At 61.1% G+C, this 16,064-nt stretch overlaps 8 protein-coding genes across 8 annotated transcripts; 4 read left to right on the plus strand and 4 right to left on the minus strand.

Annotated features, from left to right (window-relative positions):
• Window positions 1–155: 155 nt before the first annotated feature.
• JDV02_009632 (uncharacterized protein) lies at window positions 156–2,481 on the minus strand (the record flags this gene model as incomplete). The annotated part of the gene is made up of 1 exon (XM_047991308.1): window positions 156–2,481. Exon 1 carries the CDS (start codon window positions 2,154–2,156, stop codon window positions 156–158), a length of 2,001 nt encoding a protein of 666 aa, XP_047847319.1. The 5' UTR covers window positions 2,157–2,481.
• Window positions 2,482–3,060: 579 nt separating this feature from the next.
• On the plus strand, window positions 3,061–5,567 carry JDV02_009633 (uncharacterized protein). Its single transcript, XM_047991309.1, has 4 exons — window positions 3,061–3,179; window positions 3,279–3,324; window positions 3,397–4,438; window positions 4,491–5,567. The coding sequence occupies exons 1-4, from the start codon at window positions 3,116–3,118 to the stop codon at window positions 4,680–4,682; spliced, it is 1,344 nt and encodes a 447-aa protein (XP_047847320.1). The 5' UTR covers window positions 3,061–3,115; the 3' UTR covers window positions 4,683–5,567.
• JDV02_009634 (uncharacterized protein) lies at window positions 4,771–6,349 on the minus strand (the record flags this gene model as incomplete). The annotated part of the gene is made up of 2 exons (XM_047991310.1): window positions 5,297–6,349; window positions 4,771–5,195 (listed from the first exon to the last, which is right to left on the minus strand). The coding sequence occupies exons 1-2, from the start codon at window positions 5,979–5,981 to the stop codon at window positions 4,771–4,773; spliced, it is 1,110 nt and encodes a 369-aa protein (XP_047847321.1). The 5' UTR covers window positions 5,982–6,349.
• An 805-nt stretch (window positions 6,350–7,154) lies between these two features.
• JDV02_009635 (3-oxoacyl-[acyl-carrier-protein] reductase) lies at window positions 7,155–8,633 on the plus strand. The gene is made up of 2 exons (XM_047991311.1): window positions 7,155–7,545; window positions 7,763–8,633. Exons 1-2 carry the CDS (start codon window positions 7,380–7,382, stop codon window positions 8,503–8,505), a joined length of 909 nt encoding a protein of 302 aa, XP_047847322.1. The 5' UTR covers window positions 7,155–7,379; the 3' UTR covers window positions 8,506–8,633.
• DPM1 (Dolichyl-phosphate beta-D-mannosyltransferase) lies at window positions 8,559–9,978 on the minus strand. Its single transcript, XM_047991312.1, has 2 exons — window positions 9,526–9,978; window positions 8,559–9,451 (listed from the first exon to the last, which is right to left on the minus strand). The coding sequence occupies exons 1-2, from the start codon at window positions 9,633–9,635 to the stop codon at window positions 8,833–8,835; spliced, it is 729 nt and encodes a 242-aa protein (XP_047847323.1). The 5' UTR covers window positions 9,636–9,978; the 3' UTR covers window positions 8,559–8,832.
• A 32-nt stretch (window positions 9,979–10,010) lies between these two features.
• On the plus strand, window positions 10,011–12,192 carry JDV02_009637 (uncharacterized protein). Its single transcript, XM_047991313.1, has 2 exons — window positions 10,011–11,333; window positions 11,453–12,192. The coding sequence occupies exons 1-2, from the start codon at window positions 10,671–10,673 to the stop codon at window positions 12,044–12,046; spliced, it is 1,257 nt and encodes a 418-aa protein (XP_047847324.1). The 5' UTR covers window positions 10,011–10,670; the 3' UTR covers window positions 12,047–12,192.
• On the minus strand, window positions 12,102–13,582 carry JDV02_009638 (uncharacterized protein). The gene has a single exon (XM_047991314.1). It carries the CDS (start codon window positions 13,141–13,143, stop codon window positions 12,250–12,252), a length of 894 nt encoding a protein of 297 aa, XP_047847325.1. The 5' UTR covers window positions 13,144–13,582; the 3' UTR covers window positions 12,102–12,249.
• A 960-nt stretch (window positions 13,583–14,542) lies between these two features.
• On the plus strand, window positions 14,543–15,602 carry JDV02_010839 (uncharacterized protein). The gene has a single exon (XM_047992577.1). It carries the CDS (start codon window positions 14,576–14,578, stop codon window positions 15,512–15,514), a length of 939 nt encoding a protein of 312 aa, XP_047847326.1. The 5' UTR covers window positions 14,543–14,575; the 3' UTR covers window positions 15,515–15,602.
• Window positions 15,603–16,064: the final 462 nt, after the last annotated feature.

Genomic DNA, 16,064 nt, shown 5'->3' on the forward strand with positions numbered 1-16,064 from the left:
GACCGACCACCAGCCGTTCAAGGGGAGGCTCGAGTCTTCATCCTTGCATTAGAGTGATCCGACAACCGATCAAATACGTCGGCCGCCATCGGCCACATGTCATCGTGCTGGCGCCCCGCCAGTCTCTACGACGCGACAACCGATGGGCGCGCGTCTCAATCATAGAGCTCTTCGGCGTATCTACTCACGCAATCAACCAGCTTCCTTGCAATGTCATACTCAATGTCCTCCGCTGTCACGCCAGAGTCCGCCGTCAAGGTCGGATCCGCGCCAGCTTCGAGCAGCAAGCCCTTCATGTACAATGCCTTGTCCCTCCTCTCCGTCGCCTCGTTCGGCGACATGCGCTCGAGCGTCTCCCCGCGGTCCTGGCAGGGAGAGCCCGCCGCGCAGCACAGCGGCGTCCATCCTACGCTGTCTCGACAGTCGGGGTCGGCGCCCAGCGTCAGGAAGAGCTCGACCATGAGCACGTGGCCCAGGTCGCAAGCTTGATGGAGCGCAGTCAGGCCATCCGTGTCTACAGTGTCGACGCCGACGTCCGACCTCTCCCGTAGCACCTCTCGCAAAAGCTCGAGCCCGAGCATGTACGCCTGGTGCTCCGGCGCGGCAACAGAAGGCTTCGGCGCCGCCACCATGCAGTGAAAGATGGTAAGTCCGTCTCCGTCCTGCATGGCGGGTTCCAGGCCCCTTCGAATAAGCACAGCCATGGCCTCCCAGTAGCGATTCTGCGCAGCAAAGTGAAGCGTGCTCCGGCCCGACGTGTCCGTCTTGCTCACATCCTGTACAGATGGCAGGAGAATGGCAATCACATCCATGGGTGGCGCCCACGGCAAGCGTTGCTGTTCCGAGTCGCCTACTCCGTAAAGAGCTCGTACCTGCGGCGTAAGGGACGTCGAATCGCGCACCTCTGTCTGGACAAAGTCGTCCCTGGTAAGAAAACACCAGTGCAATGGCGTGCGCGCGTGCTCATCGCAGAGCAATTCAGCACCAGCCTCAAGCAGGCACGCTACAGCAGCAGCGTTGTGATAGCCGGCGGCAACATGCAGATACGTCACCTTCTCTCCTGTGCGAATCGTCTCCACGGCATACGATGCCTTGTCCTGCCAGTCGATGTACGGGAGTTGCTGGTTGACGCCGCCAGGTACGGACAGCGCGAATCGACGGATCAGATCCGCGCCAGCCCAACGGCAGGCGCACTGAAATGCCGTCCTGCCCGCGCTGTCGGCCGCACCTGGGTCGGCGCCAGCATCCAAGAGGCGGTGGACTAACCTCTCTTGCCGCTCCAGCCACGACATCTGGCCAAGCCACGGCCGATTCGGCGCAATGGGCGAGTCTGTGCTATCTTTGGGCTGCAGACAGTCTGTTGCGGCCAAGAGGAGTGCATCAAGAACGGTCAAATCGGTGTCGTGGGTTCCGGATATGCGTCTCGTCAAATTAGACTGGCTCAGACTCTGGAGCAAGACGTTTACAGCGTCTTCTTGCCCGCCTTGGGCCGCCTGGACAAGAGGTTCCTGCACATCCTCTAACGTGCCGTGCGGCAGGCCGTGCGCCAAAGGGACATATGCGGCGCCGAGATCGAAGAGTGCCTGCACCGTCCGCGCGGCGCCGTTCTGCAGCGCCAACGTTCCCAGCCCGAGGGGCTCCCAGACCTGCCCGACGTCCACCTCGGCACCGCTGCGGATCAAGAGGCCCATTGCCTCGGGGCTGTCGTACTGGCCACACGTCTCCATTACCCCGTCCTTTATCCAGTGCTCGGCGTCCGGCCACGGCTGATTGAGGGATGCCCCGCGATCCACAAACAGGCCGAGGACGGCGAGGCTCCCGGGTGACATGGCCCTCGTTGACCGGTAAATGTTCTTGTAGAAGGGAATCTTGGCGGCGAAGATGACGGCGGGCTCGGCCAGCAGACTTCGATCCCGCGCAAAGAAGCCCTCCATTCGCTGAACCTCACCGAGCCAGCGGCGGTGTAACAGGCCGTGGTGGGCAAGCTTGGCGCTCACGAGTTCGGGGTCCTGATCCAAGACATGCCCCACGGCATCGACGTCCTCGGCCCAGATGGCGGCGACCAAGAGGCCCTGAGGTGTTTCAGGGTCCGCTGCAATTGTTGGCGGGGGCCCGCTGGGTTCGTCCGCGGCGGCGGCAGGCGCCTGTCGGCGCATGTTGACGGTCGCCGGAGGCGCGATATGGGTTTGGAGGAGGTATAATAGCACGTCACCCGTTGGAGGCGGCGAGACGGAGCAACACACAGATCATGGCGGGGGAGCTGCAAGCTCTGGGGCGGATGAGGCGAAGAAGTACATGGGGAGCGTCGCGGTTTTCAAGGGGCTGCCGGGCTGCGCATGACAGGCTTCGGCAGCCAGGGGTACATTGGGCGCGGGACGGGAGAAGCTGACGTTGCCGGGGGAGGGGGGAGGGCGAGCGTGGCAGCCGCAGAAGGCTAATGTGGGTGCGCGCGGGCGTCTGATGGAGGTGGTGTTGGTGGTGGTGGTGGTGGTAGTGGTGGAGGAGGAGGAGCAATGAGGGGTGCTTCATGTTTGAGGCAGTCCGTGGTGGGCGGGGCACCGGCGGTGGATCGATGCGGCATGTGGCGCGATTGGAGGGGGCAGACCAGCCAGGGCAGGCGTTGCCGATGATTACCCTGGACTTGGCCCCTGTATCCCCTGTACACGAAGTACTGTACCGTATACCTTGCGTATTGAATCTTGGTACGTCCAAGACACCACCAAGGTAAGCGACTTGGGTACCTACCAAGAGGTGGTTGAAACTGTAATACCAAGGTAAAATAAAATAAAAAATGACAGGTACGCTACATACGGTCTGCATACGTAGTGTCAGGACAAGGAGGTACCTAAGATAGTTATAATTTCCAGGCTGGAACCTCCACTCACCTTTGGATCCATGGAAGTTCGAACTCACTGCTGAGCCCCACCGCCGGGGCCGCACCGGCAAAGCGGAGCCGCCACCGCTCACCTCAGTGGCGTGGAAGCTCCAACGGTGCCCCGAGCTCAGCGCCTGCACCTGCGAGACCTTCTGTAACGCGAGCCCGACCTCACCTCACCTCCATCACCTCCATCAATGCCCATCGCAACACCAAACCACGCCTCATGACCCTATCGCCATGAGCCAGCCGCCCGCCACGCCCTCCGCGGGCCACTCCAGGAACAAACCTTCCGTCACAGCCTGTACGTTCAAGTCATATCCCCACTGCCCCGGCCCGGCCGTGGCTGAGGGCGCCCGCGCCAGGCTCGCGGATGAAACATCAGCTGATGAAGCCGTCCCAGCCTCGAGACCACGTTCCTCGACCAAGGGGCCCCTCGACGCCGACGAGTGAGTCTCAGCCGCCGCCCTCTTCATATTCCTTGGTTTGCTCACTCGACCGCTCATGCTGTCCAACGCCAGCCATCATCCTCAGACGTCGCCGTCGACGCCTCAGTCCCAGCCTAGCCCGCGGGCGGGCCAGACGCCGTGGTCAGCGCAGCACCAGCAGCAGCATCAACAGCACCAGCAGCTGCCGAGACGGACGGCCTCTCGCAATGTCGCCTCGCCCGCTGTCACGCCCGTCGGCGCAGCGCGCGCGAAAGACTTCTCCTTCCTCCTGCGCCCAGACATCTACCATCCGCTGACGCCGCTCAACGTACCCCAGGCCTTTCGCAACTCGCCCAAGCAGCCCGATCCGACGGCCTCGCTCGACGAGCTGCTCGCCAGGGGCCACTTCCGCGCCGCCGCCATCGCTGCCGTCCAGCAGCTCACGGGATCGGGCCTCGACGGCGACGGCGTGGACCCCACAGACGCGGACCGCATCTTCAGCCTGCTCTACACGAGGCTGGCGTGCCTGACGCTCATCGACGCCACCCCCCTGGCCGCACACGAGGTCAAGGCTCTCGAGGACCTCAACAACGCCCGCGCCTACGTGGATGATGCGACGGGCGAGCACCTCGTGCCCTGGGAGCTGCGCGTCCTCAACGTCCGCCTGCAGTCGCTGGGGTTCAACGACCCGCGGCGCGCCGTCATGAGCTACCACGAGCTGGCCCGCGAGGCCCGCGACCGAGCCAAACGCGATGGCGCGGCGCGCGATCTGTGGCGAGCGCGTCTGCACGATCTGGGAATCAAGGTCGCCGGCGCCCTCGTCGACATGGGCGATCTGCCGGGCGCCGCGCACCACCTCGCCGGCCTACACGATACGGGCGACGCCAAGGTCGTGCTGTCGCGGGCCCTGCTATGGCTGCGCCTGGGTGACGCCGACAGAGCGCGGGCTTGTGTGGCCCAGTGCGCTGACGCGCCCCGACTGGAGCAGCTGGTGCTAGCGCTGTGCGACATGGCCGATGCCGACTACGTGGCGGCCCTGGCCCGATGGCAGGAGCTACGTGAAGCTCTGCCAGGCGATGAGATGGTTGGCGTTAACACGGCGGTTTGTTTGCTGTACCTGGGCCGCATGCACGAGGTCAGTCGATCCCTTTCTCCCTGCCACTGCCGAGGTGTGCTGACATTTGCAGGGTCGGGAAATCCTCGAGGGACTCGTCGCGGCGGGACAGTCATCGCACACACTTCTCTTCAACCTGTCAACCATGTACGAGCTATGCACGGAGCGCAATCGCAACCTCAAGCTGAAACTGGCGGAGAGGGTGGCCGCCATGGACGAGTCGCCGTCGGGATGGGAACGCATGAACGCCGACTTTAAGCTCTAGACGACGCCGTCAGCACTACGGGAGATCAGCCGCGGTGTACAGTCTAAGGCGTCTATGTGTTGTTCTACCCTGCTCCGTACATGGTCTTTTACTCGGTCGGGCGCAAATTGTTGCGGATCTCGGCCACGTCCGCGTCAGAGAAGCCTAGATGGTCCTTCATGTACCCCTCGGCGCCTCCATACTCGCTGCGCAGACGCTCGACGAAGCGCTTCATGACGGCAGCGTACGTGCCGAGCATCTCCCTCATGCCGGGCGCCTCGATGGCCACGGCCGCCTCGTCGGCCGAGTACCGCTTGTCCTTGTCGGCATCACCACCGCCCATCACGACGCGGGGATCCGGGGCCGCGGTGGGGGCGCCAACACCGAAGCTGCGAAGGGCGAGGGGGAGCAGCTTCTCGCGCCAGGGCTCGGTGCCGATGCGGGTGAGAGCGTACTCGTCGGCGATGACGTCGGCGGGGGCGCCCATGAGGTCGAGGATGAGGGCGGCCATGACGCCGGTGCGGTCCTTGCCGGCTGCAAAGAACGGGTCAGCGACTGCCTGTCAGTCGTTCGGCCTGCTAAGTATTTATAGACAGCACATGTCCCACGGATATCAATTGGCGAGGCACACTCACCCGTGCAGTGGAATAGCACAGCGTCGCCCTCGCCCGCCGTTCGCAACGCCTCCAACACAGCCCTGAACCCCGTCGTGTACCCCTTGAGCACAGCGTCGTACATGACATCGTAGCCCGCGCTCAGGCTCACCCCCTCGCGCGCCACAAAGTCGGCGGGTCCCATCTGCCGCGGCTTCTCCCTGCCGTCCATGTACGGGCACGACAGGAGCGTCACGCCCGCTCCGTCGCTGCCGCCGCCATCATCGCCATCACCGTCACCGTCACCGTCACCATCCACGCCGCGCCGACCAGGCGGAGACAGCGGCAGCGGCTCCACCTTGACCTCGTCGGCGCGGCGAAAGTCGACGACGCGCGAGACGCCGAGCCGGGAGCGCAGCAGGGCGCGGCGCGCGTGCGGGGGCGCCGGCGCGGCGAGGTAGTCAAGCGTGCCGGAGCGGAAGACGGTGCGCGGGCGGAGGACCCCGCGGAGGGGGGCGTAGGCGCCGAGGTCGCGGAGGTTGAGGGCGCCGGGGATGTAGCCAGAGGTGCTGGAGGAGGAAGTGGGAGACGACGACGACGGCGACGAGGAAGAGGGCGCAAAGGGCGGAGAGGAGAGCGCGGCGGAGAGCGCGGCGGGCGGGATGGGGACGTCGACGGGGGTGGAGGCGAGGGCGGCGAGGGCGGCGGGGGAGGGTATCGTCGCCATGGCTGGTGGTGATGCCGGTCGATGGGTATGAGATTGGTGTATAATGGTTGCTCAATGGCGTTGAGCGTCGGTGGTCTGCTGCACGGCACTTTTATCCATATCCATCCATCATCGGTCAAGGTGAGCGAGCGCACTTATAGCTCTGGACCGCAGAGCAGCAGCAGCAGCAGCAGCAGCAGCAGTACCAACCCACCACTAAAAGAACCACGGGAAAAAAGAGCCCGAAGGGCAAGACTTGGGGCGGAATACGAGCCACGCGACCGCCCGTTTCGTCTCCCATGACGACGATGACTGGCAGCGACAACAGAAAGTCTCCCCGAAGTCCGCCGCGCGCTCAGCGTTGCGCCCTAGAGCTGTCTGTCGCTGCTCCGATCCATCTGTCTGGGCAGGTATTGCCATGTGGCAGACTCTTTGCGGGCGAACACCAAAACAGTGCACAGTAACTTAGCGTATATGTGGTCATAAAGCTACCTGTAGGGAGGTCAGTAGTACAGTATCGTATATGCACACGCTGACAACAGCCTGGTACTCAAGAACACCGCAATTGGCTCACGGCGGCGACCCGGAGACGGCCGGGGTAGGTTGTTCCCGGTGGTGACGGCTGTGGGCGCCGCCGACTGGACAGGTACCTACACCTAAGCAAAGTGTAGGTGCCGGTAATAAGCAGCGCAATAGCCACGGGTACAGGCTAATGTAGATTTCCGAGCAGACATTACTTCCACCTATTTTCCCCATCCCCCATCCTCCGTTCTCCATCGTCGTTGTTCTCCGTCCTCGTGTTCTCCGTCATAGGGTTCTCTGTCGCTTTTTTTTTTTTTCATTTATTTCACTGCCCCTTATTTACCAATCGGCATCCCGTCTGTCTGTCACGGCGGCGGCAGAGCCCGAGAAACGCTCGGACCCCCCGCTGGGGGCTACTGTTGGTAGTTTGGTAGTTGAGCCGGCGGGGCCGGTTCCGTGCGGGGGAGGGACGGACCTCGGCACGTCTCGCCCAGGCGGGTTTCCCCAGCTAGATATGCGCTATAGCGCCGGGGAGCTCGTTAACTTACGTTGTGCGTTTTGTTCTCATTCATCGTGACACCCACTGGACCTCACCCCAGTTGCCGTGCTCGCCTCTCAGTCGGCAACCTCACGCAACCCAGCGTTGTTGAAGCGTCCATCTTTAATCTTCCTCGCCGTACCGCCGCCGCCTCACACTCTCCCCCACGGCGCACAAACGGGCATTGGCTGGAATCACCCACTGCCGTCGTACCCAGTTCCTCCGTAGTTGCACCACTTCCTCCACCCGCAGCCGGCCCGGATTTAGTTATATCTCATCCAAGCCCATCGACAAACGGGCACCCGGAACCAAAGCAGAAAAGAAAGAAAAAGGAAAGACAAAGAAAGGGAGAGGAGACCATGGCAGACCGCATCGCGCAGCTCGCCACGCACCTCAACTACCCGCGCGGGCTGCTCGCCGGGCAGGTGGCCATCGTGACGGGCAGCGGGCAGGGCATCGGCGCCGAGACGGCCCGCCTGTTTGCCAACGAGGGCGCCAAGGTGGTTGTCGCGGATATTGACGCTGGTGAGCTTTCCTTTCAGTGTCTTGTTCACCCACTTATACCACCACCCGCGCCCATCATCCCGTGCCCCCCCCCCCCCCCGTCATCATCACCATCGCCTTCATCATCAGCTACCAACTACTTCACACACATAAGTCATCACCACCGGCCATCAACACACAGAGCCAAGAAAGAAACACCCTGATCATTGACCATGTCCCACTGACACCCTCACCACAGTCAAGGCCCAGGCCGTCGCCGACAGCATCACCTCCTCGGGCGGCCAAGCCCTCGCCGTCCCCGGCGACATCCTACAGGCCTCCTACGTCGACGCGCTCGTCTCGCGCGCCGCCTCCTTCGGCGGCGGCAAGATCCACATCATCGTCAACAACGCCGGCTACACGTGGGACGGCGTCATCCACAAGACCACCGACGCCCAGTGGGAGACCATCATCGCCCTGCACTGCACCGCGCCCTTTCGCCTCGTCCGCGCCGCGAGCCCCTACTTCCGCGTGCAGGACGGTGAGCCCCGCGCCATCGTCAACATCTCCAGCACCAGCGGCGTGCATGGCAACGCGGGGCAGATCAACTATGCGCTCGCAAAGGCAGGCGTCACGGGCATGACCAAGACCATTGCCAAGGAGTGGGGGCCGCGCTTCGGCGTAAGGTGCAACGCCGTTGCGTTTGGGCACATTGAGACGCGCCTCACGGCCGCGAAGGAGGATGGCGCGTTTGTCGTCGGGCCCGGCGGCGAGAAGATTCCCCTCGGCATCCCGCAGCGGCAGCGCGACGCCAAGAAGGGCGGTGGTGCGGCGGACGGAAAGGAGGACAAGAAGGCGGCGGCACCAACCTTTCCCGACATTCCCCTCGGGCGGCCCGGCTCGGCCACCGAGGCTGCGGCCAGCATTCTAGCCGTGGCGAGCCCGCTGTTTTCCTACGTGACCGGGCAGACGATTATGGTGACGGGCGGGCGGAACATGTAGAGGGAGGAGGTGCTGTGGGTGTGCGGGCGGTTCCTTGATACGAATGGGCGTGCGGCTACCTTGTACATGGCCAGTTGATTCAAAGCGGCGTTTATATGGCATCGTGTGCCCGGTCCGTGATTCGCAACATGTTGTGCATGTCGTGCGTGTTTTCACGGCACATTGTGCTTTTCCTGGTGGAAAATGAAAAAGCTTATACATATCCTCACGTCCTGTTTGTGCGTATTCTCGCAGTGTGTGTAACTGTGTGTGGTATTAGTTGGTGCGCCCCCTTGTTGGGCCATGCTCTGCATTACATAGTTCCTCCCCGTCCTCCGTCCCGTCCACCTACACCTTGAGCCACAGCGAAAAGACGCCCTTGGCGTACTCGACAATCTCGTCGCCGCCCAGCTTGCTCTCGCCGTAGAGGCGGTCGACAAAGGAAATGGGCACCTCGGCGACGGTGCAGCCCATGGCCTTGGCGCGGACAATCATCTCCATCTGGAAGGTGTAGCCCTTGCTCTCGGTGCTGGAGATGACGCGCTCGAGGACGCTCTTCTTGTAGAGGCGGAAGCTGCCGGTGACGTCGCTGACGCCGGGGCGCAGGACGGTGTCGGCGAAGAGGTTGGCCCCGCGGCTGACAAACTTGCGCTTCAGGTCCCAGCCCGAGACGCCGCCGTCGCCGGCGTAGCGGGTGCCCGTGACGATGTCGTAGCCGCCGGCCTGCTGCAGGGCCACCATGCGCGGGATGAACTTGGGGTGGTGGCTGAAGTCGGCGTCCATGATGATGACGAAGCTGCCCGTCGCGAACTGCAGGCCGTGCACGTAGGCGGTGCCCAGCCCGAGCTTGCCCGCGCGCGGCTTGAGCACCACGTGCGGCTCGTACGCCTTGACCAGCTGGAGGGCCACCTCTTGCGTGCCGTCGGGGGAGCCGTCGTCGACGATGATGAGCTCCCAGTCGAGGTTGCTGGCGTCGGAAGCGGGCGGTCAGTCAGTTCAGCACACATTACAACAGCGCCGCCCCCCAGTTTCTCGACTTACTTTTCGGTAAAGGTGCGGTGCAGCAGCCACGCCATGATGGGCAGGTTGCGCCGCTCATTGTACGTCGGCAGGATGACCGAGTACTTGTCCTTGGTGGCCTTGGGCGCCATGGCGGGCGGCTGCGCGGCGCGGCGTGGTGTCGCGGCCGTCGGTTCGTGTGTGTGTGTGCGTACGGGGCTCGAGGCAGCTCAATCGAGCGGGGGAATTGGGACTGCGCGACCGGCGATAAAGGAGTGTCGAAAGTTGGCTTCGGCGGGGGGGTGACGGTGGTGGTGGCTGCTTGATCGTGGTCGATGGACGACGTCGTGGTGGTAGTTGCTTCGTCTTCGTGATGGTGGATGTCTGTCTGTCTGGCCAGCTTGCGGATCCGCGTCGCTCCAGTCCCTCAGGTCAGGTCGCGTTCTCCAACGAGCGTGGGCGATGACTAAGATTTCGGGTGACTTTTTCTTACCCCTGAGCGAACACTTTTAGACAAGTCGCCGGCGCCTTGTGGCAGCAAAACGTGGCGTGCAGCTCAGCTCAGCTTGGGCCTAAGTTACGCCATTCCTCGCTTCCATCCATGGATCCATTCTTCCCCAGGGCACCTACGCGTACTTGGCGCCATCTTACCTACCCATTGAAGCTTCTTCGTCACCTCCAGGCCGCACCCGCCCCACACCAAACCTCCATCGCCATCCCGCCTCACCCTCGCCCGCCCCGGCGCCCGCGCGTCGTCGGATGAGCCGCTGGCTTGCGGCGCCCTACAGTATACATTTTGACAGCAGCACAGCCCGGCAGTGGGTCGGCCGCTCACCAACCCTGTCGGTAGGAGAGGCACTTTGTATCGTACTTGGTACCTAACGTGGTATCATCGGACAGGGGGCAGCGCGGCCCATCGGTGTTGAGACATCAGTCTCGGCACAGCGTCATCGGGCGGCCGAAAGGAAACCCTCCCATACGCGGCCGACTGGGGTTGCACATCACACTGCCAATTGCTCCCAAGACATGTAAGACGGCATCGTCCCGCACGCGCGTGCTGCAGAGGCGCAGCGTCTGCCGAACCATGGAAGCGTCGAACGACATGGAGCGTATACAAGCACGCACATGCATACATCGTATGAAGTACTTATATAAACCCTTCGTGGTAGCTTCGTTCACGCCATGCCATGCTCTCCCTCCATCGCCTTGATCATCATCATCATCATCTCTCCAGCTCCCCCGCCATGCATCTCGTCGTCTCGCTCACCTGCCTCCTCTCCGCGGCCGCGCAGGCCGTCCTCGTGCCCGGCCCGCCGGGTCCGTACGGCGTCGCCTCGCGCGTCCTCGCCTTCACCGACGACGCCCGGCCGGATCCCTACGAGCCAACGCAGAAGCGGCGCATCCTCGTCTCGGCCTTTCTCCCCGTCGACAAGTCCACCCATGCCTGCCGGCTGGACGCGGCCGCCCTCATGCCGCCGCTGACCACGTCCGTGTACAACCAGCAAGCCGTCGAGGGCGGGCTGCCCAACGACACCTTTTCCCGCTTCGAGATGCAGTACTGCAGGCTCCCCGCGCCGCCGCTTAACAACAACAAGAGTGAAAACGGCAATGGCGGCGGCTGTCGCGGTAACAGCAGCAGCAGCAAGTATCCCGTCGTGCTCTTCTCGCCCGGGTACGGCGTCTCCCGGCTCGCCTACTCGGCCGGCGCCCGCGCCCTCGCCAGCCACGGCAAGGTTGTCATCACCATCGACCACCCGCACGACGCCATCCTTGTCGAGTTCCCCGACGGGGCCGTCTTTTACGGCGACGTGAACCAAACGGACCCCAACGCGACCCGCAAATCTCTCCCCGTGCGTTCTTCCCCTTTGTTGCTCTGTCTGATCTCCGTCTGACCCCTGCGCGGACGTAATATCACTCCATCTGTCGTCCTCCCCCACTAACACGGGTACACACGCGTATGCATGTATAGATCCGCGTCGCGGACATTTCGTTCCTCGTGGACCAGCTTCACCGGCCGTCCGTCATAGACGCCCTGACCAAGGACTACCCGGGCCGGCTGGACGTCGACAAGCTGATCCTGTACGGCCACTCGCTGGGCGGCAACACGGCCGCCAACGCCATGCTGCGCGACGGGCGCATCCTCGCGGGCGCCAACATCGACGGCCACATGTACGGCCCCGTCATCGAGCGAGGCCTCGCCGCGCCGTTCCTGCTCGTCGGCACGCCCGGCCACAGCGCCACCCCCGGGAGCAACTGGCCGGAGCTGTACGGGCGGCTGCGCGGCGCCAAGATGGACCTCGCCGTCGCGCGCACGCAGCACCTCGCCTTCACCGACGTGCCGCTGCTGGTCACGCGCATGCCCGACATTGCGCCCGAGAACCGCCCGCTGCTGGACAAGTTCATCGGCGACATTGACGGCGCGCTGCTGCAGGACGTGGTGCTCGAGGTGGTGAATGGCTTGGTCGAGCTGGGCGTCGCGGGCAGGAGCGAGAAGCTGCGAGGCATCGGCGAGAGGTTCAAGGGGGTGGTGACGGTGCTCAAGAGCCGCCTGCCAGGACGGTGATGACAAAATCAAAAGACGTCCGACGTGTCATTTGTTCTGATGTTGGTCCGTGGGAACATTTCTGTGTGCCGCCCTACCATCAGAAAGGAGGGGTTGAGGCTACTTTCACTTTTCTTCTCTTGGAGTAGATACCTAGGGCCCTACCCCGTATATCTATATAATCCTCACCACCATCATCATCATCATCATCACCACCACCACCCTCATCTCTCCTCATCTTTACCCTTCCCGCCGTCTCCGTTCCTCCCCCTCCCCCTCAGCACCTCCCACTCCCCCTCCGTCATCCCAAACTCAATCTCGTCATGCCACCCCCTGTCCATCCAGATCGTCTCGCGGCGGCGCCCCTCGCGCACGAAGCCCATGCGCTCGTACAGGCCGCACGCCCGCGCGTTGTAGCTCGCCGCCGTGATGCCCACCGTGTGCATGCCCGCGTGCCGGAACGCCCAGTCCAGCGTCCAGTCGATGGCCTCGCGCCCGTACCCGCGCCCCTGGTGCGCCGCCGCCAGGCTCACCCCGATGTGCGACCCGCGGTGGTGCGCCGTCGAGGCGTTGACGCCGCCCCAGCCGAGGCAGATGACGCCGACGATGGTGGGTGGCGCGGGCGTCTTTTTACCATGGCTGCGCGTTGTAGTGTTTGTGTTTGATGATGATTGTGCTTTCGTGGTTCCCTTTTGTTTCTGTTTCTTTTGCTGTGGTGTGTCTTTTTGTCGCGGATGCTGCTGCTGCTGCTGGTCTTTGTTGTCACCATCCTTCTCCTCCCCCTCCTCCTCATCGTCTCCCTCCCCATCCCCCTCGTCGTGGCCCTCGCCCTCCTCCTCCCTCCGCCGCGCCTCCTCCTCCTCCGGCAGCAAGCAAATCATGACGCCCAGCAGCGACGCCGCCACCCCCGCCGCGTACTCGTCGAACTGCCGGCGGCCCTTGGGCTGCAGCACCGTGGGCGAGGCGTGCGCCTGCGTGACGGGGTCCTGCTCGATGAGCGGCACGAACTCGAGGAAGCGCGCGTCGTCGGCGTCGGCCCGCAGGTACTGCAGCCGTGCGGACCGGTACGCGTCGGCGAGGTGCTCGGCTGGGTCGTAGGGCTTATTGGAGGGGGGCATGGCTGCGCTGCGCTCCTTTGCTTTAGTCTTTTATGTATGTATGTGTATGTGTGTGTGTGTGTGTGTGTATGAGAGAGATAGTGTTGTGCTGCGTTGTGTTGTGCCGTGTCGGGCGTGTGTCTGGGGCTGGGGGTGAGGATGACGTGCAAGTGGTAATAAATGTGTAAAAGGTGGTGGTGGTGGGACGTAGCAACTTGGTGATGAGCTGATGAAAAGGCCCCCGTCAGATGAAAGAGGGGGGGATGAGGATATAATATCGCGACTTTTTTTTTTGGTCCGGGGGAAGATGTAGCCGTCTTTTAAACAACCTCAGCAGGCGTTCAACCCCAGACCAATTGGGTTCCCAAGTCAGCATCTACTTCGTATACTCCTACACGCACGAGTCCGTACCTGGTTACGCAGGCCTCTTCATAAGAAGAAAGGGTATCTCTTATCAATTTATTTTTTGGCTTTTATACAATTGCGGCCCCTTTTCCATGTGCGATCCGCACCTGAGATGCCTGCCCGAGTGATAAAGACGCATCAGCAGACCTGGCTGCGCATGCCGGTTGACTCACCCGGAGGCTAAGCTCTGTACTACTAACCTATCGTCAATCCACACTGCAGTACCTGCTAGTGGCAGCGGTGGCGTTTTCGGGGGTCCATCCATCCCATCCGCCCCTTGCATAGTCAGGTACATAGTAACCGGGCAACTCCACTATATCGCACCCAAGCGCCTGGCAGGTAACCATACTGTAGTGGGAGCACAGGGAGGGGTGAGGAGGTCTCATAAACGGATCCCCCTGTTCTCCCTGTACGCCGGAGATAATCCCCCTATATAGGCCCGGCTAGGAGCGGCTTAACGGAAGGTACCTCAATTTATATAGTATCGTCATATAGATATAAGTACCTTCCGTTAGGCTCTTCCTATTAGTTAGGCTCGTAACTAATATTATAATGAAGTGCTAGGATAGAACGTATACATGCAGACCCAGGCAGAGAATTAGGGTACGTACGTAACGCCCCCGAACTATAGGGTATTAAAGCCCGTTTAGCTAGCGAACTAGAAGCTTAAACCTATAAGCCTTAGTCTTGCAATACTATCACCCCTACGTTCATCTAATTCTACTATTGCTTCTCTTACCTAACTACTAAACTAATATCTAGCGAGTGAGCCATTATAGGATCTTTCGGACGGGGCGTCGGTCGACAACCCTACGCCCCAGACGCACCGCTACACTCCGACGCCACCTAGCCTCTCGTCGTTTTTAGCGCCAATTACGTTTCACCCTAGCGTCTACCTAACATCCACAGGTAGGGTGTAAGCAGAGAATTAGTCATACGAGTGAAGGACCGCGTATAGTATAAATATTGGCCGCCCTTTTCTATTTTCGTTGTCTTTTTTACTGTACGCCATGTTCACCTCCAGATATCCACACTCGTTAATGCTTCCATGGGTCAATTCATTGGGACCTTGTGTCCACTGCGTTTCCGACTTTGGCTGGGCCGACAACTGTACCAACCCCTCACTTCCCGCGTAGTAAGGGTCAGTCGGAACCGCGTCATCAAGGGACCATGTAGTCCTCCGGAGATCGAGGCTATGCAGTATGTCACCAACAATACAGCCATCCCGATACCTAAAATCTACGAGGTTCACATCACGCATAATCAGCAGATATTTATCGAGATGGAATATATTAATGGCGAAGATCTGGATACCTCTTGGAGGGTAGACGGTCGCCTTTCGCAAGAACAGAAAAACGCCATTTGTACGGATATAAAGAACTACGTTTCGATTCTCCGTGACCTTCAACCTCCAGCAGAGGATCTCGTCGCCTCTGCTCTTCAAAACCCCGCCTATGATGGTCGGATTGGTGCCCGTTTCTTCGGCCCCTTTAGTCATCGCGAATTCCACTCATTAACTCGAGGCCACCTGCGTATGGACGATGTTGCGATAGTCCTGGGCGAGGAAGTTGAGAAGGTGCATACTACGTCCTATCGAACATGTTTCACACATGGTGATTTGGTCCCAAGAAACATCATCGTTAGGAATGCACGTGTCGCCGCAATTATCGACTGGGGATTTGCAGGATGGTACCCGGAGTACTGGGAATTTACGAAGGGGCATTATGATTTCTTCCCAAAGGAAGACTGGTCGGAGCATCTTCACCAAGCAATACCTCCTTACAAGATGGAGCTAATAGCGGAGCAAGTTCTTTGGGAAATGCTCCCCGACCCGGGCACACCTGCAACTTCACATCGAGATGGAGTTGTTCGTAAAACCCCAGGCTCAATGCCTTCAGCAACATGGCAAAAAGCAAGGGCAGAGCATCAAGCTGAGGATCTATGGTCTGTCGTTTTGTCGTCAAGGCTTTACGTGAATGGGACATAATCCAATGCAATCAGAGCAGCTGTGGTACCGCAATGGTGTTCCGAAACTCAATATAGCTCCACTGTTGTGAGATCGCAGACCATCTAATCCTTTTTTGTGGTGGGATTTTGCGCGCCCTCTACTTTGCTAACGGATCTTTCACCACAGCCTACCTACAGCAAAAGGCAAAAGCTGGGGTGCAATCCCGAAGTGAGCGGCGGCCGCGATTGTAGAATTGTGTAACAGCACCCAATACCTTCGGCGACACAATTCAGTCAGAAGCCAATCTCTCATCGCGTGTGTTATGCACCTGTCTCAAACGAGCGGTGGTAGGCATGGTCGCAGACCAGCAACCTCTACAGAGGGCTTTGGGTCAGTCTTGCGGGTAACGGTTGGCTCCTAGCATGTCGGATGAACTAGATGCCGGCCTCGTAAAGATGCATGTAACATTCCTGTCCAATCAACCCGCTCCCTTGCCACTCTCGACCGACCGCCAGCGACCGTTCGGTGATCTTCATCATACGTTGGTGCTTTGGCACAGACAGGGTCGCGGCTAGGGAGTGCACCACAG

This window comes from Purpureocillium takamizusanense, chromosome 10 (assembly GCF_022605165.1).
Source record: "Purpureocillium takamizusanense chromosome 10, complete sequence".
NCBI lineage: Eukaryota > Fungi > Ascomycota > Sordariomycetes > Hypocreales > Ophiocordycipitaceae > Purpureocillium > Purpureocillium takamizusanense.

Coding starts and splice junctions, on each gene's coding strand:
- JDV02_010839 (XM_047992577.1), top strand. CDS start 14,576: ATGGGTCAATTCATTGGGACCTTGTGTCCACTGCGTTTCCGACTTTGG.
- DPM1 (XM_047991312.1), bottom strand. CDS start 9,635: ATGGCGCCCAAGGCCACCAAGGACAAGTACTCGGTCATCCTGCCGACG. Junction 9,452..9,525: donor CACCGCACCTTTACCGAAAA/GTAAGTCGAGAA, acceptor TTCCGACGCCAG/CAACCTCGACTGGGAGCTCA.
- JDV02_009635 (XM_047991311.1), top strand. CDS start 7,380: ATGGCAGACCGCATCGCGCAGCTCGCCACGCACCTCAACTACCCGCGC. Junction 7,546..7,762: donor TGTCGCGGATATTGACGCTG/GTGAGCTTTCCT, acceptor CCCTCACCACAG/TCAAGGCCCAGGCCGTCGCC.
- JDV02_009637 (XM_047991313.1), top strand. CDS start 10,671: ATGCTCTCCCTCCATCGCCTTGATCATCATCATCATCATCTCTCCAGC. Junction 11,334..11,452: donor CGACCCGCAAATCTCTCCCC/GTGCGTTCTTCC, acceptor ATGCATGTATAG/ATCCGCGTCGCGGACATTTC.
- JDV02_009633 (XM_047991309.1), top strand. CDS start 3,116: ATGAGCCAGCCGCCCGCCACGCCCTCCGCGGGCCACTCCAGGAACAAA. Junction 3,180..3,278: donor CAAACCTTCCGTCACAGCCT/GTACGTTCAAGT, acceptor AAGCCGTCCCAG/CCTCGAGACCACGTTCCTCG. Junction 3,325..3,396: donor GGGCCCCTCGACGCCGACGA/GTGAGTCTCAGC, acceptor GTCCAACGCCAG/CCATCATCCTCAGACGTCGC.
- JDV02_009638 (XM_047991314.1), bottom strand. CDS start 13,143: ATGCCCCCCTCCAATAAGCCCTACGACCCAGCCGAGCACCTCGCCGAC.